We start from the raw sequence: 27,401 nt of genomic DNA, 5'->3' as shown, positions 1-27,401 counted from the left end.
AAGTGCCAGATCTGCGCATGTGTGTGGCGCAATTTGGCGCTTCTGCGCATGTGTGAAGAGCAATTTGGCACTTCTCTGCATGCGCAAAGCGCCAAACCTGGAAGTAACCCGTTCCGGTACTTCCGGGTTTGGCGCATTCATATTCCGTGATGAACGCAACCCGCAGCGAATGCAACCAGAGGTATGACTGTATCATGAAGAAGAAGAAGAAGAAGAAGAAGAAGAAGAAGAAGAAGAAGAAGAAGAAGAAGGAGAACATATTTGTATTTCTAGTGCTCTGCATTTGGATGTTTTTAAGGTTTGCTGCAAGACGCTTTGGGCACGGCTTGTTGTGTAAAATCGGCATATAGGATCAATCCATCAGCCCTTGGCCAGAGCCAAGAGGCTGGACTTACCTCTGCCTCAGCCCAGTTCACTTTATTGCTGAAAAGTTTGTAGCAATAGCGGCCATATGGCAACCACTCCATGTGGCAGCAGTCAGCCTCTGCACCTGCTCAGGGAGTGAAAGGAAAAGCCCAGTCAGAACCTGGCCTGGGGTTGATTTTCATTTATTTGTTTAGATACTTGCAATCGACACCTTCATGCATCTGTATCTAGGCAGCTCACGACACACAAAGCGGAACGAAATCATCCCATAAATATCCATAAAACGTAATTAAAAACATAAAGGTTGGTTAAAGATGAGAAACAGCTAAGGGAATGGAACGTGAATTGACCTTGGGGTTTGTTTGTTTTTTAAAATAATATTTATTGCATTTTTTTTATAAAACAACAACAAACAAAACACAACATACAAACAAGACATAAAAATTTCACAATCCATCACATTGCTATTTCCCATTGTGTGGGGACTTTCCTCCGTCCCCCTCTCTGAGCTACATTGTCCAATTATCTCTTATAGCAGGTTCCTCTTCTAAAATCTTAAGTTTTAATAAAAAGAAAATCAATTAATTCTGACCAAAAGTTAAATCATATATATTACCGAAAACCTATCTGTACTTCCATAAGGATACGTTATATATTACAATACTTCTTCAAATGCTCTCTAAATTTCTTCCAGGTGAAATGACCTTGTTAACACTGCAGTGAACTGAGCAAAGGAAGATAGCAATTAAATGGCTCAACACACACACCTTATATCCCACCTTTCCTTGAGGAGACCAAGGTCCCTCCCTAGCTCTGTCTGGAAGGAAGGAACTCACCTCTCAAGAAAGGAGCAGCGATTAGGAAGCTGAGACCGAAGAAAGCCAAAAGCCCCATCTTTAGTTTGCCTTCCTTTTCTGTGGGGAGAAAGAGGTAAAGGGAAAGGATGCCTGGATGGTTAAGTCCAGTCAAAGGCGACTATGGGGTTGCAGCGCTCATCTCGCTTTCAGGCCGAGGGAGCCGGCGTTTGTCCACAGGCAGCTTTCTGGGTCATGTGGCCAGCAGCACTAAACCACTTCTTGTGCAACAGGACTCCGTGATAGAAGCCAGAGCGCATGGAAATGCCGTTTAGCTTCCCGCCACAACAGTACCTATTTATCTACTTGCACTTTGACGTGCTTTCGAGCTGCTGGGTTGGCAGGAGCTGGGACAGAGCAACGGGAGCTCACCCCGTCGCGGGGATTCGAACCGCCAACCTTCTGATCGGCATGCCCAAGAAGATCAGTGGTTTAGACCAGGGGTCAGCAAACTTTTTCAGCAGGGGGCTACCCCATTGTCCCTGAGGCTTTGTGGGGGGCCAGACTATATTTTGAAAAAACATATGAACGAATTCCTATGCCCCACAAATAACCCAGAGATGCATTTTAAATAAAAGCACACATTCTACTCATGTAAAAACACGCTGATTCCCAGACCATCTGCGGGCCAGATTTAGAAGGTGATTTGGCCAGATCCGGCCCCTGGGCCTTAGTTTGCCTACCCGTGGTTTAGACCACAGTGCCACCTGTGTCCCATGTCAAGGAGAAAGAGGAGATGGGGCTGAGAGAGGTGATTGGTGACAATTGCCAAATCCAACCTGAGGGCCCACCCTCCTTTGTGGAATGTTCCTTCAACTTCTTATCTCCTCTCCTTTCCTTGGGAGTCCTCTGGGTAGCTGCTGCCGCCATCCCTGGTCTCTGAGCTGCCCCACCTGCCCCAAGGATAGGTGCCTCATCACATTGCCCCACAGGGGCCTGGGACTTGTCTCTCCATTCCCAACAGCAAGGGCTGGCTGACTGGCTGACTGGGCTGCCTCACCCTCACCCACTGGCTTGCTTTCTCTGAGGCCACCTCAGCTCCTGGCACTCAGCACCCCCTGGCCAGCCCCAGAGTCACCATTCGCCTTTTGGATCTTGTAGCCAGGACTGCTGCAACAAAGAGCTGTGCAAGCCTTGGGGAGGCAGAGACGCGAGAGGGCATCAGAGGAGGAAGGGAAGGACAGAGGGACAGAGCCCAGTGTTGAAAACCACTGATCTAAGGGCATTGAGGTGCCCCCACAAAGACATACCCAGGTCAAGAGAATTCACTTGCGCAGTGCAGTATGATTCTTCTGCAAGGATTTGGCTGTTGTTGAACCCTGGACAAAGGGACCAGCTTGTCTACTCACCTGTCCACCTGGATGAATGGATGATGTATCTGCTGTGGTGGCAACTCACGTTTCACCTGAGACAAAAACAAACCGTTCTGGGTCATTTATATCCCCTCGAGAGTTGAGTGAGAGTTTGCATAGATGGGAGGGAGCACAAAAGGGCACCGTTGATTTTTGTTTAAGGGCAAACAGGACCCAGAAATAAGGAAGTATTTTGCTCGTAGTGAGACAATAGTGTGCTTCAAACGAGTTTTATGTTGTACAAACACGAGTGTATGATTAACGCACCCTGTCTAGCGAAGTTTTTAATGACTGTTTTTTAAATGTATTTTTAATCTTTTGTTGGAAGCCGCCCAGAGTGGCTGGGGAAACCCAGCCAGATGGGCAGCGTATAAATAAATTTTTGTTACCTTTGCTTTGTCTCGATTGTAGGCAATTAACTGACTGAGTGGATTACTTTGACTCAGACTTGTCCCAACCACTCACATCACAGTCCTGTTGGAATAATTTGTTAGGGCACCAACAAGTTGGCGTGCTGAAGCGCAGCAGTCAGGGTGAGATAAGCCAAGGTCAAACAGTCAAGGTCAGAAGCCAGCTGAAGTCAGGTATCAGTACTGGGGTCAGGAGAAGCCGAAGTCAGGGACAGTCCAAGTCAGGAACAAACCAAGTCGATCAGGAACAAGCCAGGAGTCAGGAACAACCAGAAACACAGGAACAAGACGAGCAGAAGCAACCACGCGCCCAGCACAATAGTTGCAGAAGCTGTAGAGTGGGCTGGTCGGCTTCCTTAAGAAGCCGGTTCACTCCCACGCTTCCTATGAGCTACAGCTGTCTCTAATTGCCGCCTTTGCTTCTCAGCTCGGCGTTCCACAGCTGAGAAGGGAGGAGGAGAGGGGACTGGCTGATTCCCCTCCTGACTGGGACCTGCTTCTGGCCCCACTTCTCCCTCTAGCTCTGGTCTTGCCTCCTCCTCCCTGTCAGATTCCTCTTCCTCTGAGGAGTGCCGCCACCAGTCCTCCCCAGGTACAAACTCCTCAGATTCCTCTGTGGGTGCTGCCCTGTCGGGGGGGGGGGGCTTGCCACCACTCCTCCTCATCTGACTCGACCCTGACAAATTTGCCTTATAAATTTTTTACCATATCCTTCCTGGACGGCAGCCTGGGCCTTTCCCTGAAAACATACCAGGCTATTCAAACATTCCTCACCAAGAGAAAGAGGGAGAGGAAAGGAGAGACCATTGTTATGTTATGGAATGGGACGGGGACGGGGCACCTAAACAAGGTCTTCTCCCGAGTAAAACTCTTGAGGATCGGGGTGATGGCCTCGAGGGAACCCTTCTGAACAGCGGCTCCCTTTGCCCCGTCACCAAGGTTCTATTGTCCTTTTCCAGTGGGTACTCAGGATGTACCTTCCGATACTTCTCTTGCATTTGCATTTCACCCAGAAGCATTACCTCTGTGTTAATCCTGTATAACCCTCCCCTTTTCTGATGTAGTATTGATATAGCCGTGATGTAGTGGTGATGCCTAGCTGTTGTTATGAAATATTAGATATTAAAACTAATATTACATATTGTTGATTGTGGGAAATTAACTGACGCGATGAACAGGATGATGTGAAGGGATCAGGGGCTGCTTTTTTTGAAAACTCACAGCTAGGTTAAACATTAACATACAGAGAAAACTCCAAAGTACCAAATAAGGTATGGTGTGCCTTCTAATACCAAATATGGAAGTTGCTCCTTTGGCTACACCCATATGACATCTTCATTGTGTACGTGCTCTCCTCTCACTTACTCACCCCCTCCCGCTGAACACCTCATCATCCCCCAGTACTTTCCCACCTATTCCTTTGTTCTCCTGCTCTGCCTAAACATGTGAAGAACATCTGAAGAAGTGTGCATGCACACGAAAGCTCATACCAGGAACAAACTCAGTTGGTCTCTAAGGTGCTACTAGAAAGAATTTTCGATTTTGTTTTGCCTAAACATGTGTTTCCCAACTTGGTGCCCACAGAGCCATATGGCGTGCCAATTGAGGGCTCTGTAGGTTGATTAATTAGTGTGGCATGCCAACACTGTATATTAATTATTCTATCTTGATAGAAGGGCGTGGCATGCCAGCGCCTGGCTAAACTATAATTCCCACACCTAGCAAATTGTATGTCGGGAAAAGATCGAAGCTTTTAAAAGTTCTTGTCACCCCATCCTCGGGGTTCAATCTTGTCTTGAACCTGTTGTGCAATAAACTTTGATCTACGCTGTTTTGCTTCCGTTGGTGCCTGGACTCCTTCCTGAGCAGCCTCACACCTAGATTTTTCCATAACAGTCATACAAATATCAAATCGGAATCAAGCGCTGTGTACAGAAGCCTCAGAGATCAACTGATCCTTCTTTTGGAGGAACTGGACATGGAGGAAGGGGATAATCTCTTTCCTGGGCACAAATCACCCCGTGTCTGATATAAGCCAAACCAGTTCAAGATCAGCCAAGCCAGTGAATCCATTTGTGATTCAGAGTCTGGGTTACATCTTGAATTGCTGGAGCAACAGAAATACTTTCTACTTGTACTATGTATATATCTGTATCTGCAAAGCTGTATGTATAGATCAACGTCCAGAACGGTTTTAACGAAGCCTTATCTTCTGCAGCAGTAAACATTTTTGGACTAATAATAATAATAATAATAATAATTTATTATTTATACCCCACCCATCTGACTGGGTTTCCCCAGCCACTCTGGGCGGCTTCCAACAGAATGTTAAAATACAACAATCTATTAAACATTAAAAGCTTCCCTAAACAGGCTGCTTTCAGATGTCTCCTAAAAGTCTGGTAGTTGGTTTTCTCTTTGACATCTGGTGGGAGGGTGTTCCACTGGAACTGGGGGCAATTTCTGCTACTTAGGTAGAAGAAGAGAAGAAGAAGAGTTTGGATTTGATATCCCGCTTTATCACTACCCGAAGGAGTCTCAAAGTGGCTAACATTCTCCTTTCCCTTCCCTTCCTCCACCACAACAAGCACACTGTGAGGTAAGGGGGGCTGAGAGACTTCAGAGAAGTGTGACTAGCCCAAGGTCACCCAGCAGCTGCATGTGGAGGAGCAGAGACACGAACCCGGTTCCCCAGATTACGAGTCTACCACACTTAACCACTACACCACACTGGCTCTCCAGTATCACACTTTAGATTCCCAGCACCTTAGGGCTTCTGTTTCATGCACAGTGCTATACAAAACTGGTTCACCTGACAACACTGATGTCAGGTGAGTAGAAGGTGGGTGCCCTGCCTGTAGGGGTGGGGAAGGTAAAGTTGAGGCCATTTCCAGCTCCCCCTGCACCTAAGAAGAGCCCGGCTGCTGGATCAGGCCAAAGGGGGCCTGTCTGGTCCAGCAATCTGTTCCTCACAATGGCCAACCAGATGCCCGTTATGGTAAAGGTACAAGCAGTACACATGTGCTATGAAAACAGACTAAATACCTTACGTAAGTGCTGTGCAAATATTTGTGCAATGCTATGATTAGGAATAAGCAATGCAAAACTCAGGCTGCTGTAAAAACAGACCTGGGCACTCCTTGGACACCTGCCAGCTTTCGAATCTGAATAGAGGACGCAAAGAACCAACATGCAGAATTGGAGGAGGAGGAGGAAGGAGGAAGGAGGAAGGGGGAAGGAGGAAATGGCAGTCCCCAAACCCACCATGGCTTCCCCCGCTGGTTTGGTGCCAAGGACGTCCTAATCTCCTGGTCACATTCCTTGTACTCAGTCAATCCTCCCAGATGCTTGGCATAGTCTTCAGGTGACTTTTCCTGAAAAAGGACATTGTAGAGTTGGGAAAAGTTCAGGTATTTATGATCAAAATGATGTGCTCCAGGATCACATTCTCGTAGCACTGCCACTTTTGAAAGGCAATCATGATTATTTTTTTCAATTTCATAAAAAAATTAAGTGTTGACACTTAAAACGGGGAAACGTTCCATGCCCAGACTTGCGGTCGTCAGCTTTATGACAAAGTTTGTCTTTTCAGCTGATGCTAGGAATTAACTTGTGCAAATACCAGACGCTACTGAAGATTATTAGTTCAGGTACATAGCTTAAAACAGCACACATGTTTCTAAGGAGGTGGCTGTGTGGAATGCAAATACAACAGGATGATAAACTGAATTCATAGATATTGTGAACAGTTGAATGGCTTACAGGAAATAGAATCATTCCTTCCCAATCCCCTTTTGCAGTCTGCAATGTAGATTCGCACCTATAAAAATGACCAGTACCTAGGTGATTGAGAAATGAGATTGTGCCGTGCATTTTACCATATTTTTCGCTCCATAAGACGCACCTAAACATAATATGCACCTAGTTTTTAGAGGAGGAAAGGGGAAAAGCTCTGGTTTTTTTGAGGATCAGCTCAGATTTGTGCAGCTTTTTTTGCAAAGGGGGGAAAGCAAAGCTTTTGCAAAGGGGGAAAAGCAAGAGAAAGCCAGCCCCATTTTTATGGGGTTCAACTCACATTTCTGCAGATTCTTAAGGAGCCCTTTCTACAGTTTGCAGAAAGATAATCTAATCAGCCAGTTACATGTGGCTGGGGAAACAAACAGCCTCCCTCTGCAGGCACATTCAACAATGGAGGCCTGAGCAAGGGGGCGGAGCTGAATGGGAGCCGGGACTCTTATCTCTCTCCATATCTCTTGCTGATCAGCTGCTGAGCGGGGTCCTTTCAACACCCCCTTTTCTCTTTGTAAAATAAAAAGCATGATCCTCTTTTGGCCCCTGGGAAATTCGGCTCCAGGGACCACCATTCGCTCCATAAGACGCACAGACATTTCCCCTTACTTTTTGGGAGGAAAAAAGTGCGTCTTATGGAGCGAAAAATACGGTATCTACAAAATGATCAAAAGACTCCCTTATGACATGTGTGACAGAGACTTGGTTGGATGAAGCAGATGGGCCTGTCCTTGCTGCTGCTTGTCCACCAGGTTTCTTGTATGCACAGCAACCCAGGTCATATGGGCGGGGGGGGGGAGGGGGTTGCAGTGATTTTTAGGAAGTCGCTAGCTTGCACCAGGCCTCCTACTGGGAAGACCCAGTTCTCTGAGTGCATGTTCTGGAAGTTGGGCAATAGGGGCAGTACAGGATTCCTTTTGGTGTACCGACTTCCCCGCTGCACCAAGGATTTCCTGGCCGAGCTGCTTCAGGTCATGGCGGATGTGCTCCTGGAGACACCTAGGTTGCTTGTCCTAGGGGATTTTAACATCCATGCTATCACTTCCCTGGTAGACCTCCCAGGCTGCGGATCTGGTACTTCAGGGGCACAGTTACCCCATTCAGGACCAGGGAGTTACCCCCACACTCCTGCCCCCTGGCGTACAGCTGATGAGAACCCCAACTTAACAATCTCAACTTTGGGGTTCTCATCAGCTGTGTGCCATAATCATCACAATTATAACAAATAAAGGCTTGACATATATCTCGCTTTGCATGTCATGGGTCTATCTCATCTATTAGTTTCACCTTTTAAGTTGAATTACTGAAAGAAACGAACCTTTCCACGATATTCTATCTCATATATTAAACTCCAGTAGCTAATGAAAACAATTGCTTACATAAATGGAATTTTTCAAGTTCCACCTGTACAAGGAAACCGAATGTTGGAAGACCCAAGGCAAACAAAGGCAAGTGTTGTTGTTGAAGGCTCGGCTCTTAATTGATTTTGATTTATAGCCTGCTGCTTCTCATAACCCGGGAGTCCTGAAATGTCACGTCTTGTGTGGTTATGCCATGGCAACACAGGCAGAGCCCCAGTTCAAATGTCTGGCCAGAGATCTCAACAGCGAAGCAGAAGGAGAAAACCACCACAAGCCAGCAACGGCACAAAGTACTGTGTTGTTCCGCCAAGGAACAAGGAAATGACTCCTGTCATCCCTGGGCTGTGGTGGTTGGGCTGCCAAGGGTTATTAGAAAAATAAGGCTATCCAATCAATCAAATCAAATAAATGAATTGAACCCCACCCTTTCTCCCTGGGCTAATGACCTTTTGACACCTTCACTTATCACCTGTCAGGTTCATGAAAAGACCCCCAATGGCTCATCACCCAACCCTGTTTGCTTTGTGGTCTGTTGTGTAGTGTTTGTTGGTTCCCCTTTGTCTCCCTTCTGCATTGTCCTCTTCCTATAAATCTGCCCAGTGGTGGGCAGCACCTTGCACAGACTGCAAGATTCGCCCTCGGCTCCAGATCAGCCACAACAAGACAGCCGGAGAGAAGGACGCAGGTGAGGCCCATTTACCTCTTTGCCTTTGCAACCCTCAAAACGGTCTTGCGTTTCCTAGCAGAGAAACGGTTCGTGAAAACAGGTCAGCAGCACCACAGAGAAAAGGATTCTCCACTGGCCTAGAATGTCTTTTACTGGAAGGAAGAACAAGCCAATAAGCACCTCTTCTGGGACAGCAGGAACGGGGTAGGACTGGAAATGTAAGATAGCAGCAATTTCCATTACAACCTGCATTCATTGCAAGCAGTCCTGTTTCCATTCTGCTGCATTTCTGTTTCAGATTTTGTCATTCATCTCGCCATCCACTGTTTAACGTCAGCTGTGTAACTATTTATGCAACTTATATCCATGCCAGTCGGGACACGGGTGGTGCTGTGGTCTAAACCACAGAGCCTAGAGCTTGCCGATCAGAAGTTCAGCGGTTCGAATCCCCACGACGGAGTGAGCTCCCGTTGCTTGGTCCCTGCTCCTGCCAACCTAGCAATTCAAAAGCACAAAGTGCAAGTAGATAAATAGGTACCGCTCTGGCGGGAAGGTAAACGGCGTTTCCGTGTGCTGCTCTGGTTCGCCAGAAGCGGCTTAGCCATGCTGGCCACATGACCTGGAAGCTGTACGCCGGCTCCCTCGGCCAGTAAAGCAAGATGAGCGCCGCAACCCCAGAGTCGTTCACGACTGGACCTAACGGTCAGGGGTCCCTTTGCCTTTTTATATCCATGCCAATGTAAAGGAAACATCAAAACAATGTAAAAGAAAAACCCCACAAACATTGTTTTATATTGTTTGTGAACTTAATTTTTTTTTTTACTGCAATGTGAACTAATGTCAATCACATTTGCTTTATCGCTTTCTGTTCTTGGCCACAGACGATCTCAGGAGCCGCAGCAATTTCCGATTCTGTATTGGGCAGAGTTCTCCGGCATCACTGGGCAGGGCTTGGGGTGGCAAAAAAAGGTTGAAACACAAAGACTGAATCCCTGCAAGCAGGGGCGGAGGAAGGGGGCTGGGGGTGGGCCGCCCCGTGTGTTACCACTGAGGGGGTGACAAAATGGCATGCGGCACTCACCGGGGGGGGGGGGGCCTGCAGTATGCGCGAGCCATACTTCTATCCTGAGAGTGACGCAGTGCCTTGGGTGCCCCCAGGGGAGAGAGAAGCATTAACTGTGGCTGGACCCCCTTCTCTGGAAACACATGAAGCGGTTTTTGTTCCCCAGGTCTCTGTCCATCCCCTGAAAGGTAGAAAAGAGAGGCAGAAAAGCGAGGAAAGAGGCAGTCCCTATATTAATTTTAGGTGTTCCATAAACAGAAACCAAACTGGGTGACTTTTCCCAGCATATGTTCTCTCGTGGAATAAAGTACCATATTCGGGGGTGGGGGTGGTAAAAGGCTCTTCCTCCAGTTTAAGTTCCTGGTGTATTGCACCCAAAAGGATCTGGAGATTTTTTTTTCTTACAAACCACAACACAGCTAACTTTACTTTTTGTCTGACTTGGAAAATACAAAACAAAACAAAATAAAAAATTCCTTCCAGTAGCACCTTAGAGACCAACTAAGTTGTTCTTGGTTGAATTTTTTATTTTATTTTGTTTTGACTATGGCAGACCGACACGGCTACCTACCTGTAATTGGAAAATACAGAATCTGGCTGCTGTGCTGCAGCAATATTTGATGTTGTCAAAGCAGAAGAGATCGTTTGGGTCTTAAAAAGCAAATTAGCATTGCCTGTTTTTTTGAATTTCCCCTACAATGACCACAAGCTCAAAGCCCCCAAACACCTCCCCCCCCCCCCGCGCGCCACACAATGGATCCATCATTTCTGGAAATGCCATGCCCTTAGCTGGGATAAATGTTGCTGACATCTTGTTTTCCCAGGAGAACCAGAAGATGGGGCAAGTGGTCTACCTTGGACTCTGCCTGTTGGGCTGCCTGATCCTTAACCCTTTGGTGGAAGGTGAGCATTAGGAGAGATGGTAAATACAGATGTTGCTGCTGGCGGTCTTTAACTTTGCTGTTGTTTAGACCTGTCACCCAATGAAATACACAATTTCTGGTTCGTTAGATCTGTTGGCGCCATGTAGAATTGTCAACTTTCCCCTGCTCCGCTCGTCTTCAACAGCAGCCTGACCCACAAAAAATCAGCAGGGGTTTTCTCGAGAGAAAGCAATTTGGAGAAACTTCCACCTGTCTTTTTCATAGAATCATTGAGTTGGAAGGGTCTCCACAAGTCAATCTAGTCCAACCCTTTGCAATGCAGGAATCTCAACTTTGCATGACAATTGATTGTATTTGCAAGCTTTTGTTGAAAGCGGTGGAGCAAGGCCAAGTTATTAAAAAAAAAAAAAAAGTGGCAAACCCAATGAGCTTCTTGTTTTGTGACCACAATATTGCACAAGTCAGAAGATGGGTCTTGCTTCTGCTGATTTCTTCAGTCTTGCATTTCATCAGCTCGGTACAGAAACCCACCAAGGCAGCCACCTCACGAAGGTTTATCAGCTAACGGTCCCATCTGTGGCCCAGGATGGTGATCAGAGAGAAGGGACTGCATTCAACTAAAGTTCAGAAGACCTAGTGAAATTAAAGAATGTGTCTAAAATAGGCTCATTAATTTCAGTGGGCCTACTCTGAGAAACAGGTAGCTGAAGACCGCCAATGGCATTCTTGGAGGAGGCTCCTCATTTGTGGAAACTCGTCCCAGGTGGTACTTACTTGGTTCCCATCTCTCCATCATCACCGAAACCATTGTTTACTCTTTCTTTCCATTATCCCGTAAGTGCACCAATCAGATAGGAGAAGCCCCGGCTGGAGCTGCATAGACAACACGGCGCTGCAACAATTTCGGCAATAATGCCTGGGTTCCCATAGAGTGGGGAGTGAGCAGGTGGCAGTTCAAGGGGGAAAGATTAGTTTGGAAAGAGCCAAGGGAGGGAGCAGGATTCCTAATCCCAGGGCTTTCTCGAGGGGCTCCATCTGTCAAGGAAAAGGTTGGAGGTCTGCGGCATCTGTACCACTCTAAATCCAATTTCTCACAGGTGCCGCCAATCGCACCCAGAGCGCTCGAGCTCACTGCCCACCAGGAGCCATCTTCTACAGAAAGTACTGCTACCAGTATTTTAGCTCCAGCCTCTCATGGGATGAAGCCGAGGTAGGTTTTGCCCAGAAAGAGCCTCGTGGGGGAATCCTGCTGCCGGGGGGGGGGGCCTCCTTGGGAATCCTGGTGTGTTTTATGACCCTGCCAGATAGATGGTGCCAAAATGTAGTTTAAAAGGTGGATGTAGGGGTGGAAGCAGCAGCAGCAGGTGCGAGACCCCCCCCCCCGCCCACCTGAGACCACAGAGGGCTGCTTTTCATAAGAGGATGGAGGCAACTGTTTCATTGGGGGGCACAACTGTCCAACTCACCACTCGCTTGGACTACTGCAATGCGCTCTACGTGGGGCTACCTTTGAAGGTGACCCGGAAACTGCAATTAATCCAGAATGCGGCAGCTAGACTGGTGACTGGGAGTGGCCGCCGGGACCACATAACACTGGTCCTGAGAGATCTACATTGGCTCCCAGTACGTTTCCGAGCACAATTCAAAGTGTTGGTGCTGACCTTGAAAGCCCTAAACTGCCTCGGTCCTGTATACCTGAAGGAGCGTCTCCACCCCCATCATTCAGCCCGGACACTGAGATCCAGCTCCGAGGGCCTTCTGGCGGTTCCCTCACTACGAGAAGCCAAGTAACAGGGAACCAGGCAGAGGGCCTTCTCGGTAGTGGCGCCCGCCCTGTGGAACACCCTCCCGCCAGAGGTCAAGGAGATAAACAACTACCTGACATTCAGAAAATACCTGAATGTTTAGGGAAGTTTAGGGAAGTTTTTAATCTGTGATATATGTTGGAAGCTGCCCAGAGTGGCTGGGGAGACCCAGCCAGATGGGCGGGGTACAAATAAATAATTATTATTATTATTATTATTATTGCTCCCTGTTCATGGTGGAGCATTTTACAATGGTTCCAAAGCGCTCTAGCCAGCTATGGCACCAAACCTCCAGGAAGATCTGGAGAGCTTCCACATGCACAATGATACGGAGCTGATCCTTTGCTCTGCCCAAGGTGTTAAGATGGCCGGGGGGGGGGGGGGCAGCCAGGGCCCTAGCAGTTATGCCAAGAACAAGATTCTTGCTCCAGGCCTCAAATAAGTTCTGTATGGATCTGGCTCCTGCACCTTCCATTGTTGGATAGAAGTGGGTGTATCATGCAGCTTTCACTTGCTGAGATCTTCTACATGACTATTAAAGGTGAAAGCACTAGGTCCTAGGTGCAGAAGGTTGAAGTTATAAATTTAATGCACATGAAATGCTGTGTTTGAATGCATTGCATTTAAAATGCTGTAATGGGAAATCTTCTGTAGGCAAAAAGGTTCCACTCTGGCGAAAGAGTCAGGGAATGGTGGCATTTTTTTCCATTAGGGTGATATAAGCTACCTGATCTAGAAACAGGAGCTGCAGAGCTCTCAAAGCAGGAGAAGCCTCTGTGTTTTTTCGGTATTTTGTCTGAGATAGCCAGCAGCAGGGTTGCAGAGAAGTTCTGCAATGATGCTCAAGCTTAGGGTCTCTCTCCGGGACCAGAGAGAGGAAGGTGTACAAAACTGCATAAAGGACCAGACCTCGTGGCTTGTTGGCAATGTGTTACTTCGCTGTTTTGTAACATTTACCTTATTGTAACTAGTACTGTATAAGAAATTGTCCTGCAGCAAAATTTTGAAGTGCATTCTTGTGTTGGAAAGAGCTCATTTCTACACAAGGTCAAGTTTCAAGTACAGTGGTACCCCGTGTTACGTACGCGATCCGTTCCAGGTCGCGCCACATAACCCGGGCGTGCGTAACGCGAACGAACAAAAAAGAAAAAGAAAAAACCCGGAAGTTCGCGGGTTTTTGCGCTTCTGCGCACGTGCGAAGTGCGCAGAACGCTTATGCGCGCTCCGTGGATGACTTCCGGGTCGCAGAGCTGCGTAACTCGAACGTACACAACACGGAGAATACGCAACGCGAGGTATGACTGTACCCTGCTGAACGAAAGGGTTAGAACTGAGAGTCGCCATCCCCTAGCTGTAGAAGTCTCCTCCTGCACCACCAGGATGAATGGCACTTTGACAGGCTGCAAAGGTTGTGATTGCTCAAGCTGCATGTACTTAGGACTGGCATTTTCTTCCTGCCATGCAGCTGTGGAGTGATTCTAGAACCAGGCACAGCTGCAGCCTGAGCCCCTGCAGTCTTGTGCAGCTGTCCAAAATGAGCACTCTCTGTCTCATTGGAGCAGCAGCCACATCGGTCCAATGCAGTTTTCCTGCTGCCCCAAACACTCTCTATTCCTGCCGCTGCCACCGAAGCCAGGCTCGGGTGTCTGGCACTGATATGGGTCAACTGTGGGCAGCATAACTGTAATGGAAAATCCCAGGTGTGGAACTGCCCAGCCACCTGGCCCTTGGGGATAGGCCCACTGGTTTCTGCGGAGTTAAATAAAAGAAGTCCAGCCACTGGAGCAAGGACAAGACACGGTTTATTTCACAATAGGTTACAGTCAAACTGCACACCCAGAGCAGCGTTACAAGAACTTTTTAAAACTCCTATCATATCCCAGAATACAATTTGGAAACATCATTACTACATCATCACTACATCACGAAAGGGAAGGGTTATACATGATTTACATATAGGAAAAACAAGATTAGCATATGGGGGAAACAGAGCAGTATCAGGGAGATAGCCCTGAGAAGTGTGAATGGGTGTTGGCAAGGATACCTTGAGCACTTATCTGGGAGAGAACAATGGGATTCTGGTTGAGGGATATTAGCCTGAAGCACCCAGAGATTACCTGCTGAGGCATTTCCCTGTGTACCTGGTCTCTCACCTACTGGATCATGGCAGAGAGATGGGTCCCCTTAAGGGCATCACTCCATACCCCAAATGAGTTTACTCGGGAAGAGACTTTGCTTAGGTGACCCCCCCCCCATAATTTCCGTAACATAACAAAACAAAAAATAAAAAAATTCCTTCCAGTAGCACCTTAGAGCAGTGTTTTTCAAACTTTTTTGGGCAAAGGCACACTTGTTTCATGAAAAAAATCACAAGGCACACCACCATTAGAAAATGTTAAAAAAATTAACTCTGTGCCTATATTGACTATATATAAAATAATTCTCTTGAATTTTTCAATTTTTCCCACGGCACACCAGGCAACATCTCGCGGCACACTAGTGTGCCGCGGAACAGTGGTTGAAAAACACTGCCTTAGAGACCAACTAAGTTTGTTCTTGGTATGAGCTTTCATGTGCATGCACACATCTTCAGATACACTGAAATAGAAGTCACCAGAACCTTATATATAGTGAGAGGGTGGGGAGGGGTATTACTCAGAAGGGTGGCAGGAATGGGTGATTGGCTGACAGACGTGGAAAACCTGTCTTACAGGAAAAAGCAAGGGGTGAGATGGCTAAAAATAGCTTTGTCATGTATAATGAGATAAGAATCCAATGTCTTTGTTCAGACCAGGTCTCTCCATGGTTTTAAGTTTGTTAATGAGCTGCAAACTTGCAATTCAGCAACTTCTCTTTCCAGTCTATTTCTGAAATTCCTTTTTAATAAAACAGCTACTTTGAGATCTTGTATAGAATGTCCTGGGAGATTGAAGTGTTCTCCTACTGGTTTCTCTGTCTTGTGATTCCTGATGTCAGATTTGTGTCCATTTCCCCTTTGGCGTAGGGTTTGGCCTGTTTGTCCAATATAGAGAGCCGAAGGGCACTGTTGGCATTTGATGGCATACACAATGTTAGAAGATGAGCAATTGAATAGTCCTGAGATGGTATGTTTGATGTTGTTGGGACCAGTAATGGTGTTGTCCGGGTTTATGTGGCAGCAAAGTTGGCATCTGGGTTTATTGCAGGCTCTGGTGCCAGTGTCCGTGTTAAGTCTGGTTGTAGTATTATTGTGGGTGAGGAGTTGTTTAAGATTGGGTGGCTGTCTGTAGGCGATGAAGGGTCTTCCTCCCAGAGCTTGAGAAAGAGAACTGTCATTGTCTAGGAGAGGCTGTAGATCTCTGATGATGCGTTGTACTGTTTTAACTTGGGCAGTATCTCACTGGTTGCCCCTTTTTCTTCTCTCTGCAGGTCAGCTGCCAGAAGAGACATGGGTCCCAGCTGGCCTCCATTCTTTCTGCAAGGGAAGCAAACTTTGTTTTCCATTACCTGCAAAACCAGGGCTCTAGCGACGTCTGGATTGGTCTCTCTCTCCAGAATATCTGGGAATGGAGCGATGGATCTGACCTGTCTCAACCCCTCTGGGATGGAAAGAGAATTAACACCTCCACCTATGCAGGCGAATGTGTCTCCCTGACTCCTTCAGGTATGCAGGAAGAGAGACTGGGGAAGGAGGGGGGGACCCATTCCATTCAAGGAATTGAGGGGAACTAAAACAGAGCCATCCTCAGACACTCTGAATGTTGCAATGCAGTTCTCCACTAATGTGTACAAAAACGCATACACTTGGATCAAAAGTTTGCTTAAAAAATGCTAACATATGCAAAAAACCATGCAAAGGTCCGTTGTATTGAGGGAAATCATGTGTCTACTAGTTGAATCATAGAATCATAGAATCGTAGAGTTGGAAGAGACCCCAAGGGCCATCCAGTCCAACCCCCTGCCAAGCAGGAAACACCATCAAAGCATTCCTGACAGATGGCTGTCAAGCCTCCGCTTAAAGACCTCCAAAGAAGGAGACTCCACCACACTCCTTGGCAGCAAATTCCACTGTCCAACAGCTCTCATGGTCAGGAAGTGAAAGTGGCCCTAAGACGCTGATGAGGATCTTTTAAAAAAGAAGAATCACAAAAATTGCTGTGAAATGTGGTGAAGTCAACTTAAGAATGGGAAGATGGTTTGTTTATTTATTTATTTTTAATTATTATTATTATTATTTTTGAAAAATACTATATTAACTTTATTACATCAGATACAAAAAGGAAAAAAGAACAATGAAAGAAAAAACAATAACCAAAGAAAAAGAAAATTTAAAAATTACATATTGAGTTCTTCATAGAAAGAAACCACAAAATACATGAATGGGAAGATGGTGTAGCTGGAGATTTGATCAAAAAGGTTGAAACCTATGGGGGGGGTTGGGGGGAGGGAGCAGAGAGGTCAATAACAGCCCCAAAGCAAGAATTATCTGACTGTAACTCTGAGACAATTTTGAATAATGCAATGTCCCTAAAAGGTTATGCTGAATGTCAAGACCGGGGGGGGGGGGGAGAGAATAAAAGGTTTTGGGGACCCAAAAACTGGCCTGCAAAGCTGGAACTGAGGTGGACTCTTCAGGGATGGGCAAAATGGGAAGCCTAAAAGGTTCATTTCAAAAAATAAAAATAAAAACTGCCAAGTAACCTTTCCTGGAATTAAATAAAACTACTTTAAGTGCTAGAACCAAAAGAAAAGAAAAGAAAGAATGGGAAAAAATGAATAGAAAGATTTACTTACTCCTGTGCAGGGAAGACTTGGCAGAGAAACTGATGGGAGAGGAATTGGGATCCAGAAAGTGAACCCCACGAATCTCCTCCTAACACTTGGCACTTCATATCACCTGGACTGTATTTTTGTTTTTAAATTCTTACCCCCGTTAGGCGTGGGTGGGGTAAGTCTAGAGCGGTCCTTTACTCAAGGACAGGGCACCAGTGCAAAGGAGTAATTTAATTTAAATGCGGAATCCAGCCTTTTGTTAGAAGGCTTTGGTGAAGTTTCATTCATGCAGGTGTGGGGAATGCTTGAAAACATCTCAAATGTCACAAAGATCTCACAGACCGTGTGCCTTGCGTGCTGCCCCTCCCCCACAGGTGGCAGAACTAGAAAGGATTGTTCAAAATACATGGAAATCTGTGTGTTTACAAATGCTCTTCATTGCTTTTCCCAGTAATTGGCCATCCCTTTGAAACTGGGAAGGAAATACTTAATTTACTCAAAAGCAAGTCTACATTCTCTCCCAGTTTCTGGGCACTCCCTAACATTCACTCTCAACCTTCTGCCCTGCAGGTTCCCGGAAATGGATCCAGCGTTCCTGTACGGCTGCCTTGCCATTCCTGTGCAAATACAAGGGTACCTATTATGCCTGAAATGCCACCTTGGGCCTGAGAGGAACACCCAAAGACCTCCAGCTTCCTGACAGGTCCGAGGCCAGCCCCCTTTCCCAACTGCTCTGTTCACCTGCAGGAAATCTATTCCCTCCCTTCCTCTATTGGCCTAGAGCAGAAAAAAACAAGAGGGGTTTCCCAAAATAAATACAGTTTGGACTCTCGAGTCCACTAAGACCTTGCCAAACCCAAAGCTTGAGAGCAACAGTACATCCCCGGAAACTGGGAAATTTGCCCCATGAGATGTGAAATCTGTCTCACTTTTCTGCAAAGAGATGAGATGCTTTTGTGGACCGGTTAGCTGAGTAAACGAAGCTTTCCTTGTGCTTTGCAAAGTGATGGGGCCAACTTTGGAACCCCTTTTCCCAGACCACATCATGGAAATGCAAACCTTTGCAAGTGTCTGCTCATTCTCTCTCTCTCTCTGGCCAGCTCCTGTCTTCCTCCGTAGTAACAATAAACCTTCTTCTGTGCATGCAATTCTGCAATCATGTCCTCTGTATTCTTGAAATAGTTGTTTACTGTGACATTCAGATCCCACCTTTACCCCCCCCGAAGGTCCATGTGACGGGAATGGTTCTCCCCCAACCCAGTTCCATCCTCACTACAGCCCTGTGAGGTAGGCCAAGCTGAAAGATAGCAATCGGTCCAAGATCACCCAACAAGAGCATCGTAGCTGAGTGGGGATTCGAACCCTCGTCCCCCAGGTCCTATGAATGCTAGAGCCAGAATGCCACACAGACACAGGCCATTCGGGGGGTGGGATGCCAGCCTTAGGGTACCAACACAAGAACCTGGGATGCCCAACCAGCCATGGCACATGCCATCCTAAGCGTCAGGGTTTAACAGCAATTCAGTCTGAGGAAAAGACCCACTCCAGCAAATAATAATAATAATAATAATAATAATAATAATAATAATAATAATCCTTTCCCACCAACCCAGTTGCTCCAAGCTCAGTCTAGCTAAGCGGTGGCGAACCTATGGAATGCATGCCAGAGTGGGCCCTGAAGCCCTCTCTGTGGGCACGCTTGCCATCGCCCCTGCAGTGCCGTTCCTGGGCATTTACAAAGTGGGCTCACCCCTCCCATGCCTCTCTGGGCGGGAACTGCCGCCCACATAATCGTCAGGTGCAATTCCATATCCGCCAATTAGCTGATTTCCATCCGTTCCACTCCCCCTCCCCGTGGTGTTTGATGTGATTGGTCGTGCCCCTATCAGGAGATAGTAATCAGCGTTAAAGGGTAAAGGGACCCCTGACCGTTAGGTCCAGTCGCGGACGACTCTGGAGTTGCAGCGCTCATCTCGCTGGAGAGCCAGTGTGGTGTAGTGGTTAAGAGTGGTAGACTCGTTATCTGGGGAACCGGGTTCGCGTCTCCGCTCCTCCCCATGCAGCTGCTGGGTGACCTTGGTCTAGTCACACTTCTTTGAAGTCTTTCAGCCCCACTCACCTCACAGGGAGGAAGGGAAAGGAGAATGTTAGCAGCTTGAAGACTCCTTCGGGTAGTGATAAAGTGAGATATCAAATCCAAACTCTTCTTCTCTTCTTCTTCTTCACTGGCCGAGGAAGCCGGCGTACAGCTTCCGGCTCATGTGGCCAGCATGACTAAGCTGCTTCTGGCCAACCAGAGCAGTGCACAGAAATGCTGTTTACCTTCCCGCCAGAGTGGTACCTATTTATCTACTTGCACTTTGACGTGCTTTCAAACTGCTAGGTTGGCAGGAGCTGGGACCGAGCAACGGGAGCTCACCCCATCACTAGTGCATGCATTAGTTGGATGCATCAAGAGCTTTTCTGGAATACTGTGGTTTGTTCTGGTGAGCTTTGAGACTATTGGTTTCCTCTGCATCACATTCGATAGGAATCATCGCTGAAGTGTGTGAGTGTTTATTGGCAAACCGCCCCACCCCCAAGTAGCTAAACAACTGTTGGACCCCGGGCAACCTGACCCCCCCAAAAAAAAAAATAGCAAAAGAACTCAGGGCACTCCTTCCCCCAGAAAGCTCAATAACTCTGGTTAATTCCCCTCCCCCCCCATTTCCTTACGGTATATTTATTTATTTGTATGTGTGCATGCAGACAATCGTTATTACCCAATATTAAATTGCCATGTTGGCAATTTGCGATCAATAAGTGGGTTTTGGGTTGCAGTTTGGGCACTCGGTCTCTAAAAGGTTCACCACCACATTGGCTCCTTGCCAACCTAAATCCTTTGCTCAGGTGACAGGGAAGAAGACACACCAAGTGCGCCATTAACCGGAACCCCGCACAGCCCTTGCGCTTTGCTCCCAGGCTAAAGGCACAAAAACCAAAGCTAGGTGGTGTGTCATTACTTTGAGGTGTGTTTGTGGCTTGAGTGCTGATTAAGCACGTGCGTTCTTGTAAGTGGCAACATATGCAGCAAAAAGTGCATAGAAATGAATAGAGAGAGCTGACGGGGGGGGGGGAGAATCCAAGTCCATACACATAACCAGGTATGTCCAACAGGTAGATTGTGATCTACCGGTAGATCACTGGACGTCTGTGGTAGATCACCGGTAGATCAGTGGCTCCCTCCAAAAAAGCTAAAAAACTTTGGCTCCCCTAAGAAAAGCTCAACATCTTTGCCCTGCACCCCTAAAATGACCTTTTCCCTAAAGAAGCTCAACAACTTTGACCTGAAACCCCCCCCCCAAAAGGGGGTAGATCACTGCCAGTTTTTAACTCTGTGAGTAGATCACAGTCTCTTGGAAGTTGGCCACCCCTGACATAGTCCAATGGTGTCAAGTATCTCGGATTGGCCGGGACAGGGCCGTTTTAAGACACATCGGCCGCCGTGGCCCCGGCGAGTAGTGGTGGTGGTGGGCTGGCGGGGGGTGGGGGGTTGGATGGGTGGCGTCCGGGGAGTCTGGGGGAGAGCGAGGGGTGCGGGGCGGGGAGGTCCTTAGCGCCTCTCCGCCTCTGGGGCCGGCTCCCTCCCGCGCTGGCCTCCCCTGGAGCGGCGCGGGACTCTGTGCGCCCTTCCAGCGCTCCAGTTGGGGCTCCCCGCGCGGGGTCGAGGAGGGTTGGGGAGGGGGGCGCGCGCCAATCGGGGTGGGGGGTGGCGGCCGGCAGAGCCGTGGGGCTCGGTGGCCCGTTGCGCCCCACCGGCCATCTGGCGGCATGCAAGGAGAGGGGAGGCGCCCCGCTCGCTGCGCTCTACTCCCGGAAGTGGAGCTTTTACGCCGGATTGCTGCTCTGCTCCGCAGCTGTACGGAAAGGAGGAGGGGCGGCAGGGATACCCCCGTGGATGTTGCAGGAAAGGAAAGGAGAATCGCGGGCGAGGACAAAGAGGTAAAGGGGTCGCGGGGGGGGGGAGAGGGAGAGAAGAAACCTGAGACCCCCGCCAGCTCCCCAAACCGCCTTTCGTGGGCCCCGTCGTGCAAGCACTGCGAAGGAGCCTTTCCTTGGCCCCTTAGGAGCCTTGGCAGCGGTGGACATGGGGCGCCCACCCAGGGGTTCCCCACGAGGACGCCCTTGCCCCGTTTCCCCCATGAAGGAATCCCCGAGACGCTGTGGGTTCCGCGCGGAGAAAGGCGGGCCATGAAAGGGTTGACGGGCGCGAGGGACGCCTGGATAGAGACCCGCCCTCCCTTCTCTGCTCGTCTCGGGCTGGGGGGCCCTCCGGATGGAGAGACAGCGGGCGCGGAGGGGAGACTCAGGGAAAGAGAGAGGGGGTCGAGAAAGTGGGGGGGGGAGGGTAGCATCCTTGGGGCAGGGAAGGGCAGCATTGGCGAGGAGGGGGAGAAATAGAGAGATAGGAAGACCATCTCTTTAGGGAGATGTCTCCATCCTGGCGCCCGCGGGGAATCTCCGGAGAAACCAACTTGGCTTCTCCCTCCCCCCCCCCCCGCCCAGGAATCGGCCACCCCTTCAAGGTGACCAGAGAGGGATCCTTGGAAAGTGGGGGGTCCAGTTCCCCCCACCCCTTCCTTCCTGCAAGCTCCATCCTCTTCCCACCCCAGAACCCCCTGCCCTGTCCAGACGCAGGGATTCTGCCACGTCCAACCATTGGTCCCCCTGGAGAGGAGAGGAAAGAGGGGGGGGGGCTTCTCGGAAGCGGCTCTTTGTTTCCGCAATCCCACCCAGGAAGCAGCCAGAAACCTTTTCCCCTCTCTCAGGCTTCAATCTTTTAAGTGTCTTTTCCACTGCCTGGTTCATTGAGGATGAGGATAGTGTACACCTGACATCAGAAACAGGGGTGCAGAATCCATGGGATGCTCTCAGGATTGATATAGAAGTTGCACCTCAAAAGCATTTCTGTTCCTCTTATTCTTTGTAGGCAACGTCCGAGAGACTGACAAGCTGAGATACAACCCATCAGTATCCGATGACAGCGACTGCAGTCAAAGGACCCATTTGCATGATAGACTGTGCTTGTGGCTGGAGGCTCTACACACAGGGTGTGCCTACGCAAGCTAAAGACTGCCAGTATTAGCACAGGTGAGGTGTGTGACCTCCGCAAATTTACAGACTATATGTGAATGAGAGTTTGTGGGTGGGATTACAGTTTACGGCAACCCTGTGATTTTCTCCACACATAACATTTCGTGATCCGATATTGCAGTACGAATTCCAAAATAACTACAATAAATCACAAGATAATAATAATAATAATAATAATAATAATAATACAGTGGTGCCTCGCAAGACTAAATTAATTCATTCAACGAGTGCCATCATATAGGGGAAATTTCGTCTTGCGAGGCACGGTTGGAGGAAGCGTGGCTTTATGAAAAGAAAAAAAATCACAAAACGTTTTCGTTTTGAAAGTCACGGCCATAGGGAAACTCGTCTTGCGAGTCAACCCTTTCGCTAGCGAATGCCTTTCGTCTAGCGAGTTTTTTGTCTAGCGAGGTACCACTGTAATTGTAGTATCTGAAAATCTGAAAATCGCCAACTCTGGCTGCTTACAGTACATATGAAAGACAGTAAAACAACAAACAACAAACATTAAAAACCGCCCGATACATTGCTGCCTTCAGCTGTCTTCTAAATGTCAAATAGTGGTTCATTTCCTTGACCTCTGAAGGGAGAGCCTTCCCCAGGGCAAGTGCCACCACCAAGAAGGCCCTCTGCCTGGTTCCCTGTAACCTCATTTCTCGCTGGGAGGGAACCAGCAGAAGACCCACGGAGGAGGACCTCAGTAAGGAACAAAAAAGCAGAGAAGACAAATAGCAGAATAGGAAGTGAGACCAGGTGCCTTTCGGCCCTGTAGTTTATATACAATTCAATGCCAAAGTAACCTTGGGATTAGGTAGCAAGCCATGGTTTAAACCAGCTTCATCTCGTTACCAAAAATTAGAAAGGTTCTGCACAACCTCATAAAAACTGATCCCACCACCTGCTCTCAGCAGAAAGGAAACTCCCTTCTCAGCTCAAATGTTCCAGCTTGAGAAAGCAAGAGCTTTGAATCAGACAGAGTAAAACTACCAGAACCTTCTTGAACCAAAAGACTAGGAATGATGTCTCTACATTAGATCAGTACTTTTCTATGGCTGATAAATGGCACTTTAAAGGTCAGCCCCAGCAGTTTGAATTGTGCACTGAAATGTGCTGGGAGAACATCCGTTAGGATTGTTTGCAGTTTTTGAGTCACCTTCAAAGGTAGCCCCAAGTAGAGCACATGGCAATAGTCCAAGCAGGAGATAACCAGAACATGTACCAGGGTCTCCGCCTGTGTATCAGATGGAACTGGCAGACAGCTGCCCTGGACCCAGAACAGACCTGTGCCTCCATGGACAGTTGTGAGTCCAAAATGACCCCCAGGCTGCGTACCTGGTCCTTTAGGGGCATATTTACTGGTGAACACCCAGCCCAAACGCCCTGATGATCCCTCCCAGTGGCTTCATATAGATGTTGAAAAGCATTGGGGGGGGGATAATGGTGGCAGGAGCTTTCCTGGTTCTGCACCCCCAAAAGCTCCAGGCATAATACTTGCATTAGCTTTGAAGGGGCTATTGGACATTTGGTGTTCCGTTCTTTAAAGGACAAATATTGTGCATACTTTTTCACTGACGTAAGATATAAACAGGACTTCTGTTTTATATATTCCACATCGGAGAGACTTTGATACACAGGTCTGAGTTCATCGCTCTGCCTGAAACTGCTGTGTTAACAGCAATGGAAGCCTGGGCAGTGTGTTTGGGGGTCCTGAGCTTCCTAGACAACAAGACCCCCTCCTCAGCCTGGCTGCTATGCTCCCAGGTAAAGCAGAGCAGTAGGTTTGGGACCAGCGTGGCTGCAGGAGTTGGTGGAAGGAGGTGTGCAGGGCACATTCCAACCGTCTTAGACACTCCACTCTGGATTTGTGCAGGTTTCCCTCCACATACGGTTCATCTCCTGAGGATAACTCATGAGGTAGTGAAGGTTTTCCTTCTCGATGGGCTCCCTTCCCCGGTTGACGAGCCCCATCTAACCTTCACTTTCCTCTGCAACATGAACAGAATCTGCCTTCTTGACAGTGTGATCCACTATTGTTCGAATCCTCTCTATCCACCAGGGCCTGTCTTCACCTGCAACAGAATACCCCAACCCACCAAGGATTTGAGACCAATCAGCCATGCTCACCTGGTTTAGCAGGCCAGTTAAAGCCGTTGCTTGGATCACGGCCCCTGTTGCATGCTGACAGTTTCTGGAAGCCACAGGTGAGAGCTGAGTGAAGGGTGGGGACCAATGATGGATAGATTACCCCAGAAGGTGCATGACATGTCCCCCACCAAAGCTACTACCGCTTCTTCATCACGCCAAGACATCCTATAATTCATTCAGCTGACCCCAAGCTGCAAGCCTTGTCACTAGTTCTCTGACTAACCCACACCACAGTCCCTGGAAAAGACGTAGACCTGGGTCTTCCAAAATGGTCCACATGGACGTCCAGAGGCCAGTGGGACTGTGCAGGTGATTCATGAAAATCTAGTGGTGGAAACGAGGTTGGATGGAGGATTAAGATGCAGAGGATGGGAAATGTCCAAAGGAACGATGAACCGGAGAAAGAGAGGGCCTGTTCATGGACAGAGAGCAGCTGTCTTTACTGTGAGGAAACAATTGATTTGAAAAGGCTGTATTCCCAGATCATGCTGCTGTCTTAACAATAATTGAGGATTATGAAATGTTGCTAATGCATTACTGTCATTTGATATAATCCATTTTCATTTCCTAAAAATTGGGAATATGGGTAGCAGGCGGGGGAATATAGGATATGTTGAAATAAGAGAAGGTGCTAATGGCGCTTGATGTGCCCTTTTTTCAGGGGTTCTCTTCCTTGAAAACCAAACAGCACTTCTTCACCCCCCCAATCTGAAGAAAGTGACTGAGAAGACAAGTCAAAATTCTGGTGGACGGGGCACTTTTCGTTTCATTTGGAATAGACATTAAAATGTGTGAAATGTGGAATATGCTTCACTGAATGAGCACACATAGCTGACATCAACGAACCCAAAAAAGGGACAACCCATTTAAAAGTATGGAGAGTGGGAAAAGTTTCACTGATAGTGGAAAACATCATCGGACTGAGATGGGCAAGAATGGATTCCAGTGGATGGAGTGTGGGGAAAATTTCAGTCAGAGTGGACACCTCAACATACATCAATGGACTCACACAGGGGAACAACCATATAAATGCATGGAGTGTGGAAAGAGCTTCAATCAGAGTGGACGCCTCAAAATACATCAACGGACTCACAGAGGGGAACAACCATATAAATGCATGGAGTGTGGAAAGAGTTTCAGTCAGAGTGGACACCTCAACATACACCAGCGGACTCACACAGGGGAAAAACCATTTAAATGCATGGAGTGTGGAAAGAGTTTCAGTCTGAGTGGACACCTCAACATACATCAACGGACTCACACAGGGGAGAAACCATATAACTGTATTGAGTGCGGAAAGAGCTTTAGTGAGAATGGAAACCTTAGAAGACACCAACGGACTCACACAGGAGGAAAACCATTTAAATGTATGGAGTGTGGAAGATGCTTTCATGATAATGCAACCCTTAGAAGACACCAACGGACTCACACAGGGGAGAAACCTTTTAAATGCATGGAGTGTGACAAGAGTTTTATTGATAATGGAAACCTTAAATCACACCAGCGGACTCACACAGGTGAAAAACCATATAAATGTATGGAGTGTGGAAAGAGCTTCAGTCTGAGTGGACACCTCAATAAACATCAACGGACTCACACAGGGGAGAAACCGTTTAAATGCTTGGAGTGCGGAAAGAGTTTTAGTGAGCATTCAAACCTTAGGAAACACCAACGGACTCACACAGGGGAGAAACCATTTAAATGCATGGAGTGTGGAAAGAGCTTCAGTCAGAATGGTGACCATAAATTACACCAGCGGAATCACACGGAAGAAAAACCATATAAATGTATGGAGTGTGGAAAGAGCTTCAGTCTGAGTGGACTCCTTAGAAGACACCAACGGACTCACACAGGTGAAAAACCATATAAATGTATGGAATGTGGAAAGTGTTTCATTCAGAGTGGAGACCTCAATATACATCAACGGACTCGTACAGGGGAGAAACCTTTTAAATGTATGGAATGTGGAAAATGCTTCAGTGATACTGGAAGCCTCAGAAGACACCAACGGGTTCACACAGGGGAGAAACCATTTAAATGTATCGAGTGTGGAAAGAGTTTTAGTGCTAATGGAACCCTTAAAAAACATCAACGGACACACACAGGAGAGAAACCTTTTAAATGTATGGAGTGTGGAAAGAGTGTCAGTCTGATTGGACACCTTAGAAGACATCAACGGACTCACACAGGAGAGAAACCTTTTAAATGTATGGAGTGTGGAAGGAGCTTCAGTCGGAGTGGACACTTTAATGTTCATCTACAGAGTCACACAGGGGAGAAACCATTTAAATGCTTGGAGTGCGGAAAGAGTTTTAGTGAGAATTCAACCCTTAGAAGACATCAACGGACTCACACAGGAGAGAAACCATTTAAATGTATGGAGTGCGGAAAGAGTTTTAGTGAGAATTCAACCCTTAGAAGACATCAACGGACTCACACAGGGGAGAAACCATTTAAATGTATGGAGTGCGGAATATGCTGCTGGGGGAATGGAAAACTTAAATTACACCAATGGACTCACACAGGGGAGAAACGTGTATGGCATGTGGAAGGAGCTTCAGTCAGAGTGGAACCATAATTTATGTCAACAAACTTACACAGGAGACAAACCATGTTGTATGGAGTGCGGAACGTCTTCCTCTCAGAGTCCATGACTTTCTTCCCAGCAGTGACCTTTGCAGGAAATCAGTCTTAAATGTATGACATGTATTTGACATTCTTGATTTTATATGTAAACGAAACACACACCTCCATTGCCCTGTGTCGTTCCAGCCTCTTTCCTCCCTTGCTCCCTTCTCCCGGTGCGTGTGCCTGACTTAG

The 27,401-nt window shown here is 47.7% G+C and overlaps 3 protein-coding genes across 3 annotated transcripts in view; 2 read left to right on the top strand and 1 right to left on the bottom strand.

Moving 5' to 3' along the window:
- The window catches only part of LOC117054067 (C-type lectin lectoxin-Thr1-like), a 9,270-nt gene extending 8,624 nt beyond the window's left edge, over nt 1-646 (bottom strand). The window contains exons 1-2 of the mRNA XM_033162521.1: nt 607-646; nt 396-490 (exon numbers count right to left, since the gene is read on the bottom strand). Coding sequence (XP_033018412.1) covers nt 396-490; nt 607-646 — 135 coding nt within the window. The remainder of the gene's footprint in view (nt 1-395; nt 491-606) is intronic.
- Nucleotides 647-10,641: 9,995 nt separating this feature from the next.
- On the top strand, nt 10,642-17,953 carry LOC117054066 (lithostathine-like). Its single transcript, XM_033162520.1, has 4 exons — nt 10,642-10,765; nt 11,844-11,956; nt 15,960-16,194; nt 17,874-17,953. The coding sequence occupies exons 1-4, from the start codon at nt 10,642-10,644 to the stop codon at nt 17,951-17,953; spliced, it is 552 nt and encodes a 183-aa protein (XP_033018411.1).
- Nucleotides 17,954-24,971: 7,018 nt separating this feature from the next.
- On the top strand, nt 24,972-27,401 carry LOC117054064 (oocyte zinc finger protein XlCOF6-like). Its single transcript, XM_033162519.1, has 3 exons — nt 24,972-25,025; nt 25,621-26,434; nt 26,519-27,401. Exons 1-3 carry the CDS (start codon nt 24,972-24,974, stop codon nt 27,157-27,159), a joined length of 1,509 nt encoding a protein of 502 aa, XP_033018410.1. The 3' UTR covers nt 27,160-27,401.

The sequence above is a fragment of the Lacerta agilis genome, chromosome 10 (genome assembly GCF_009819535.1).
Source record: "Lacerta agilis isolate rLacAgi1 chromosome 10, rLacAgi1.pri, whole genome shotgun sequence".
In the NCBI taxonomy this organism is placed as follows: domain Eukaryota; kingdom Metazoa; phylum Chordata; class Lepidosauria; order Squamata; family Lacertidae; genus Lacerta; species Lacerta agilis.
The sequence above is the reverse complement of the archived record's forward strand: the minus strand, read 5'-3'. Positions and strand labels throughout refer to the sequence as shown.

Bases quoted from the DNA above. Each gene is read 5' to 3' on its own strand.
- LOC117054066 (XM_033162520.1), top strand. From the start codon at position 10,642: ATGCCCTTAGCTGGGATAAATGTTGCTGACATCTTGTTTTCCCAGGAG. The intron at 10,766-11,843 runs GTGAGCATTAGG...AATTTCTCACAG, and splicing joins CCTTAACCCTTTGGTGGAAG to GTGCCGCCAATCGCACCCAG. The intron at 16,195-17,873 runs GTATGCAGGAAG...TCTGCCCTGCAG, and splicing joins TGTCTCCCTGACTCCTTCAG to GTTCCCGGAAATGGATCCAG.
- LOC117054064 (XM_033162519.1), top strand. From the start codon at position 24,972: ATGAACCGGAGAAAGAGAGGGCCTGTTCATGGACAGAGAGCAGCTGTC. The intron at 25,026-25,620 runs GTGAGGAAACAA...AAATGCATGGAG, and splicing joins AGAGAGCAGCTGTCTTTACT to TGTGGAAAGAGCTTCAATCA. The intron at 26,435-26,518 runs GTGAAAAACCAT...GGACTCGTACAG, and splicing joins ACACCAACGGACTCACACAG to GGGAGAAACCTTTTAAATGT.